This window comes from Sinocyclocheilus anshuiensis, unplaced genomic scaffold (assembly GCF_001515605.1).
Source record: "Sinocyclocheilus anshuiensis isolate Anshui unplaced genomic scaffold, SAMN03320099.WGS_v1.1 scaffold811, whole genome shotgun sequence".
Lineage (NCBI taxonomy): Eukaryota > Metazoa > Chordata > Actinopteri > Cypriniformes > Cyprinidae > Sinocyclocheilus > Sinocyclocheilus anshuiensis.
This window is the reverse complement of record NW_015549607.1, coordinates 43,524-51,645: the sequence shown is the minus strand read 5'-3', so window position 1 is coordinate 51,645 and position 8,122 is coordinate 43,524. Positions and strand designations below refer to the sequence as shown.

At 37.7% G+C, this 8,122-nt stretch overlaps 1 protein-coding gene across 3 annotated transcripts in view; it reads right to left on the bottom strand.

Annotated features, from left to right (window-relative positions):
- LOC107659061 (centrosomal protein of 128 kDa) overlaps positions 1–8,122 on the bottom strand; it is a 76,836-nt gene that overhangs the window by 30,477 nt on the left and 38,237 nt on the right. For 2 of the 3 annotated variants that reach the window (XM_016447872.1, XM_016447874.1), the window contains exons 10-16: positions 7,106–7,180; positions 6,507–6,642; positions 6,287–6,426; positions 5,853–6,119; positions 3,758–4,366; positions 1,406–1,570; positions 344–520 (exon numbers count right to left, since the gene is read on the bottom strand). In XM_016447872.1, coding sequence (XP_016303358.1) covers positions 344–520; positions 1,406–1,570; positions 3,758–4,366; positions 5,853–6,119; positions 6,287–6,426; positions 6,507–6,642; positions 7,106–7,180 — 1,569 coding nt within the window. The remainder of the gene's footprint in view (positions 1–343; positions 521–1,405; positions 1,571–3,757; positions 4,367–5,852; positions 6,120–6,286; positions 6,427–6,506; positions 6,643–7,105; positions 7,181–8,122) is intronic. The other variant, XM_016447875.1, reaches the window with a different exon arrangement.

Sequence of the window (8,122 nt, the reverse complement as noted above, 5' to 3'; positions counted from 1 at the left end):
TATATATATATATATATACATTTTTTTTATTATTTATTTTTTTTTTTTTATGTATGCACATCTTGGTGTTTCCATCCAGTGTTAAGTGATATCCCAAAATATGCATAAAAATAGGTGGATGGAAACAGCTAGTGACATAGCTGACATTACAAGTCACATGCCAACATGGCAATTCTAGCTTGTCCAGATTTCATTCACACTACACATACTTTATAAGTCAAGTAGTAAGTTCTTCAGAAAAAGCAGCACATACTCTGACAGTATACAAATATGGATGCAGCTTTTACTATATTGCACCATATGTTTTTTGTAGTGTAGGGTAGTGTAGTGTGTGGGGGGGTACTTCAAGCTTGGCGGCTGAGTCTTTTGACAAGAACTGGCAGGCTGAGTCAATCTGAGTCCCTACGGCATGGAGGATGGACTCCTGCTCCGTCTGGAGGCCCGTGACCCTCTCGTGCAGCTCCTCCATGGAGTGCTCTGCACTCTGCCTCCTCTCCTCCTCCCTCTCTGCTAGCTTCTCCTACATAGGAGACATTAAGGCAACATCTGAGACACTGAGATATGTGTGTAGGCACAACATTTCCCAGCTAGTAAGAGAAACACACTTATATGTATCCAGATTGATCTACCCTCTTTTATTGTTATAGGCTAATGGTTATATATACTGTATAAAATAAAACTATTCAAAATTGCTACATATTGGTACTTGAAGATTGTGTATTGTGTGTTTCAGTAATAAGTTTGGTTTTGATGCTTGAATAAAGAATATGCTTTCTATGAAATATAATAGTATAGATCACCCTTTCTATTTCATTTTGCACTGATTTCTTTTTTTTTCACTGATGACACATTGTTCATTTTTTAAGTGAATTTTTGCCTGTGATTAATGCATTAGTGTGATTAGATTCACTTCTTTGGACTGAATGTATTTGTCCAGAAGCCACTTTTCTGTCTCCTGGGATGTTTACAAAACATTTATAAAACAGCAATGAAGTATTTCAGAAATACAGTTCCACGCTTGTTTTGAAGGTGTAGCCTACACACTGTCAAAAAAAGATGTACAAAATTTTCACTGGGGTAGAGTACCTTTTTTATAAAGTACCGATATGTACAATTTAGGTCCTAGTATTTAAAGTAATTTAAGTAAAGAATGTGGTTTTCAGATCCCAGCACTTCTGTCTAGTTTAGTTCCAGTTCCGTGTCAGGGTTCGGACATTCATGCTCCATGTTTTGTCTTCCGTTGAGTGTTCATTCCCTCACCATGCGCTTTTGCCTCATGTTTTTGTCTAGCACCTGGCTTTTTTTTTATTGGCCAGGTGTTCTTGTGTTGTCACGTTCAATGTAAACACATGGCTTTTTTTGTTGTGTTTGTTTCTATGTGCCGTGTGTTCTCCTTAACCTTTACCTTTACATCCAGCTCTTTTTTGAGGGCGTGGTATTTGTGGAGGAGCTTAGCATGATTTTCCTCGCTGGTGCTCAGCTGCTCCGTCAGTTTATCACATTCTGTCTTCATTTTGTCCAGCTTCAGCTGCAGCGCTCTCCTCAGTTCACTATCGGCCACTGCCTCAGACTACACAAACAAAGAAACAATATTATTACATTGTTTTCTTCATTTCTTCTTAGAAATAATTGCCCTTTGGCCATAATCTTGCTCTCTGGTAAAAACCTGCTAATATTACCAAATAGAGGTAATATTGGGCGAACAACACAACAGGTTTAAATATTCAAGCCTAAAGCAAGCTTCAGCCAAAATGCAACCCCTTGCATAAAGCAGGGCATCTAAAAATTGCTCTAAGAAGCTATGGACAGCACCTGACATTTTTTTCCACTGCAGCATAAAAAAAAGTATTACACAGCTCCTGACATACAGCGACAGCTCACAGTGCTTCAAACGAGGAAAAAAAACAAGTAGTCCATACAAGCTGTATATAAGTTTCATGGTGTGACCCTTTTGACTTTTTTTTGCAATCAACATAATATGCATGCTTGCTGTTTTCAATCAGCTTTTGAATGAATATATGACAGATTTATGCTGCCTCTGTACCTCATTTGATGTATTTATTTATTTTCTTGTAGTAGTAGTAGTAGTAGTAGTAGTATAAAGACAGATTTAACTGTCCAATTGGACAACCAAATTTGAAATCCTAATTTTATTTATGTATTTGTTTGTGTTTGTCCTGGACAAGAAGACAGCAATTAATATCAAGTCTTGCACAGAAAAAGAATAACAACTTACAGATTTGAAAGGACATACGGGTGAGTAAATAATGACAGAATTTTAATTTGGGCTAAACTACTCCTCTAATCATGTATATAGACAGTAGGGGTAGGGGAAAAAATCGATACAGCATAGTATAGCATACACGGACGCCAAGTATCGATCTTTTATTATACTATTTGGTAGAATAATAAAATCAATTTCTTTGCAATCCACTAGATGGTGGTGTTGAGTTTTTTTCTGATGAGGTCAGCTGGGTCACCTTCAGCATGCAGTAAATTAGTAAAATAAAGAGGGCGGCATCGCGGAAAGTTATCAGGAAAGCCCCGTCCGCGTTTAAATCGGATGTATGGATTTACTTCGGATTTGTAAACAAGGAGGGGATGTAAGTAGGGGTGCACCGAAAATATAGGCTACATATAATAATAATAATAATAATATATATGGCGCGCCGCGTCGCACCCCGTCCGGCAGTGTTCAGCGCGCATGTTTCACTCTCTTCGTCACTGCGCGGTTTGACGCTCCGCTTAATATTCCGATCTATGAATGTGCGTTCCGCTCGTGTACCGAGTTAATGAGAATACAGTTATTCACTGTTAGTTCATGTTAATTCAGAGTGCATTAACTGTTAACAAGCACAACTGTTGATTTTAATAATGCATTAGTAAATGTTGAAATGAACATAAACTAAGATTAGTAAATGCTGAAGAACTATTGTTCATTCTTAGTTCATTAACTAAAGTAGTTAACTAATGAAGCTTATTGTAAAGTGTTACCAATATTAATATAAATTCTGTCCAGTTTTATTGTTACTTTCAGTAAAAGTGTGGTTATTTTATTGGCTTGTGTTTTTTTAATTCAGTATCATTAAAACTGAGTTGAATTTAAAAAGTCTTACAAAATTACTTTATATTATTTAATAAAATAATAAATAATCATTACAAGCAGTTTCGGTTTTCGGCCAAGTGCATCCCGAATTTTCGGTTTCCTTTTTGGCCCAGAATTTTCATTTCGGTGCATCCCTAGATGTAAGACTACATGTTTTATTTAATTTAATTTAAATTTAACAGTAATTTACTTTCAAATGCCCCAATTGCTGAAGGGTCTGCTCAACTTTTTAGTACAATTTCAAGTTGCACTGTTCAAAATACCTGTAGTAGTGCATACCTGTTTACATTTAATTAAGGTTAGACTGTAATACAAATAGTTGAGTTTGCCAGGTGCATACAACATTTATGACAGGTTTTCATTTAAAGTGTTGGTCAGTTTGTCTGCTTGACAATCCCATTTTGCACTGCAACAATAAAACTGAAGTGAGATAAACAAACTGAGAAATGTTTATTTTTAGTTAAAACAGATGTTGTCAAAGTTTTCCTTTGGGGACATAATTTGAAGTTGGAAAAAGCTAATAAATTGCAATATATCGCAGAATATCGCAATAATATTGTATCGTGACACAAGTACCGTGATAATATCGTACCGTTAGGCCTCTGGTGATTCCCACCCCTAATAGACAGGTTCTTTGATTAATATTCAAACCTTAAGGTCTCTAACGAGGGCCTCCAGTTCTTCTCGCTCTCGTTGATATAATCTCAACATGTCATGTACATCCCTGTCCTGTTGGGCTTTTCCTTCTTGCTGGGTCATTCGGAGGTGGCTTAGCTCCTTCTGATGCACCTGCCTCTCCAGTTCCAGCTGTCGTCCAAAAGAGGAGCTCTCTTCCTGAGCCATAGCAAGCTGTTTTTCTAGATCCTTCTTGGAGCTCTCCACCTCAGCCAGTCTGGCAGCTAGGTCAGCTCTCGCAGCGCTCAGGTTCTTGACTGAGCCCTGGAGATCCAACAGAGATCTCTGCTCCTCCTCTTTACTATGCTCCTGAAGTTCCACACGCTTCTGCAGCCTGACGTTCTCCTCTCTCATTCGGACCTGTAAGGAGATCTGCATCTGTGCCTTCTCTTCCAGGCCTCTCAAGGTTTCCTGAGCCTCTTGGAGCGCTAGTTCTAAAGTGACAAGCTGTGAACGAGTTTCAGTAAGATCCACATTACAGCGGCGTACATCCTCTTCACGATGGGCAAGACGTCCAAGAGCATCAGCCAGCTGTTGGCGTGCACCCTCTAGCTGCTGGCTAAGAATGCCTTCTCTCTCTTTGCTCTGAAGTACAGAACAGATTAAATACACATAAAAAAGTAAGATATAATGCCAAATAAAATCATGTAAAAAATCTTTAACAAATGCAGATTTACAGATCTACTTGTACACTTTTATCTGTTTTTGACAATTATTTGGGTTATTGCGTAGAGGTAGGGCGGTGCAAAAAATCGAATGCGATTTTCATGCGCATCTCGTCAGTAAAGCCGCTTCTGGTGATTAGTAGTAAATCTCCAGCACGTGCGTTCAGATGGAGAGGTAGTCAATGAATCGCCTGCGATTTTGAACGCGATTTTGTGTAGCTTGTCAGTGAACTACGGCTCTGTGTAGTAAATGCCGCTCCATCTGAAAGCACGTGCTGGAGATTTACTACTAATCACCAGAAGCGGCTTTACTGATGAGATGCACATGAAAATCACATTCGATTTTTTGCACAGCCCTACCTAGAGGTGTTCTAGTATTTTTAGAAATTATATGTCAAATCACATGGCGGACAAAAAAATTGCTTAAAAACCCACTGACAGTGGTGCACATAAGTTTTTCAGTCTTATTCTCATGAGAGCACCTGGATTTTTGGTTTGGTGTTCACACTGCACATAGTGTGACCCATTAAATAGTATATAAAAAATAAAATAAATAATAGTGATAATGGTATTATTAAAATGTATTTATTTTGGGGTTTTTTTTACAAAATGAAATAAAATAAAGTATGATAATAAAATCGATTAAAAGTGGGTATTAAATAAAAATACAATTATTTTATAGCAAACTTTAAAAATACAATGCTAATATTTTCATTTTCTTTTTTTTTCTTTTTTTTACTTTTTCATTTTTTTAAACGAATTTTCATCATTTTCAAACCTAAAATCATCAAGCTTTTATTTTGGCAGGTTGCTGGCAAGTAAGTAGGATATGTTGTCAGTTTTAGCATTGCCGAGTGAAGTGTGTCAGTGAATAAAATGTTATAGATTTGCTCTGAAACCAGCATAGCCTAGATTTATGCTTTCAGTTCCAATGGAAATTTTATACAGTATTAAGGTTAGTCAATCTAAAATGGTGATTGTGCATTAACAGCTGTCAGCCAAGTCAGTAAGCAAGGTAATGGTCTTAACCAATTTACACAGCGCATTTTTTATTTCAGTCAAGCATGCGCACTTATGTGCATCCCTGCCCATTGACTTAAACCAAAAAAGGGTCACATGAATAAGGGATCTGAATAGACTTCGGGGTGGGCTTTTTTCACTTGAGGCAGTAGCCAACAACCAACAAAACCAAGCAACCACCAGCAAAATGACCCTGCCAACATCTCTGCACCAGAATATCATAGAAACTGGTCTATTTTCAATCACTATTAAGCAACCCAAAAGCACTCACAACACCTTAACAATGACCAAGCAATATTGCCAAGTATTTTTTCTTTTTACACTGACTATGGAAAGTATGGAAAAAAGCTAATTTTGGATCCCACCCAAATGTTGTTAAGTCTCACCCATTTATCTTTATCAGTGTTGTTTCTGCTGTTATCCTTTAGTTCCTGAAATTCTCGCTCCAGTTTCTTGCACTTAGTCTTCCACTGTCGGACTGCTTCCTGAGCTTTAGAGCGCAGCTCCTCTCTCCTTCTCTCGCTCTCGATCAGCTGAGCCTCCAGACGGCCACATTCTGACACATTTTCCTCTGAACGAGACTGGATCTCCTTCAGTTGGGCCAACATCTTCAACTGCTGCTGTTCACGTCGCTCCAGATCTGCAGAAAGAGTCTAGAGAGATGAAAGAATTTATTATTATTATTTATATATATTAATATAATAATTATTATAATTACTCTCACTGCACTTTAATGAAATCATTTTGAAAAATGAAAGATTACTAGAGATTAAATCGAACCTGTTGAGCACTTGCACAAAACAATATCAAACACACAAACCTCGACCCGGAAAGCGAGCTGAGTTTTCTCTCTCTCTTTTCGTTCTACGCTTTTTTTCAGTTCTTCCACCTCACTAGAAACACTGATTCTACCCAACTGCACCCGCAGATCTTCAATCTCTCTCTCCAGTTCTGTTCGTCCTGGGGGAAACGCACATACACATAGTGGTTAAACGGTATACAATTCACAAAACACTTGAACCAGACTCAACATATGTTACCGCTGTCAAGGCCTGTGACTCCTCTCTCCTGCTGTCTCCTTGTACTTTTCTGCTGAGACAGGAGTAAAGACAACTCCCTTTGCAAATCTAAACGCTCCTTCTCCATCCTCAGAAGCTGTGAACGCATGTCATCCATCTGCAGGCCAACAGCAGAGACCCACACATCAAGAAAATGAAAACTCTGTCCACCATTTCCTCATGCATCATGTTGTTCCAAACCTACATACAATTCTTTAATCAAAAATAAACAATTTTTAAGAATTGTGCTGTCCACTCTCTTCCATGCAATTATTCCCCATGAGATTTCCCCCCATTCATTCCATATCCTAAGATTAATAATGAAGCAGGTCAAACTTCAAAAAGGCATAAAAATACATTTAAAAAAGCACATTAGGGATGCAAAAGCATGTTTTATAAATATAGTCTACCTCCAAATGGAAGATGAAAACTTTAGAATAGGTTTAGAATAACATAAAGGTAAGAATAATATGAGGGTGACTCGATGACAATTTAAATTTTTAGGTGAACAAATGAAAACATCTCCGCATCAGGCAGTGTTGTAGCAAAACATAAATCAGTGAAAGAAGGGAAAAAATCACCTTCTGAAGAAGGGTGTCTCGTCCACCTTCTGACTGATCCAGCTGCTCTCTGAGTCTCTCCAACTCCTGCTGCATCTATAGAGGAATTCACAGAGGCACAATTCTCGCTTTAAGACTATGGGCATAAAGTCTGTTCTAATTTCCAGCATATTTCGGTAAGATAAACAATTAGGGAGTTGTCTCACCACACTCAAAACAACTTGATTTTGGTTTTGGTCACATCTATCAACTAGATTTGCTAAAACCTTGACCTTTTCTCTCCAGACCTTGCCTTGACGTAACACTTACAGCGACTGATAATGTATTTATGTCATGCCAGATGAGGATTGCGCAGCCTAAGTGTGTGAGAGAGACTCGTGCAGAAATCAAAACAAATGAGTTTTAAGAAGTGACTGTAAATATGATGGAGTTTTCCCGATAAAAGAGTTTTATAATGGCGTTTTCCCGATAAGAGTTTTATAAATAAACAGAAACCAATGAATTTGTCTACGAGAATGAAGAGAAGACCAGTTCAATAAAGAGTACAAGTGGCAATGGTGAGTGTTAAATGAAGCTCCAGTCACAAAGCGGATTGCAGCGTAGTAAATAACGTCCAGTTTATGAAGGAGAGTTTTTGAAGCAGGCTCTATAATATATATATATATATATATGCTATATATATTTATATATATAGGCTATATATATTTATATATATAGGCTATATAATATATGATTTAGGTAAACATGACCAAAATGTTTCAACACAATTGCAATGTGATTTAATACAATAGCATTTCAATAAACAAGAAGTTAAAATTAAGTGACTTTTAGACACAAAATTGACTGTTTTCTCGATTTTGCTGAAGAAATTAGTTCCAATCAAAGCCACAGCAGAGCTGTTTTGAGTCTCCGAGCAACACAGTCACCCAGATCCAGTCTGTATCCAGCCCAGATGGTGGATCAGCACCTAGAGATGACCTCCACAGCCCTGAATGTCAGCGGAGATCAGGACAACTAGATGAGCCCCAGAAACAGATC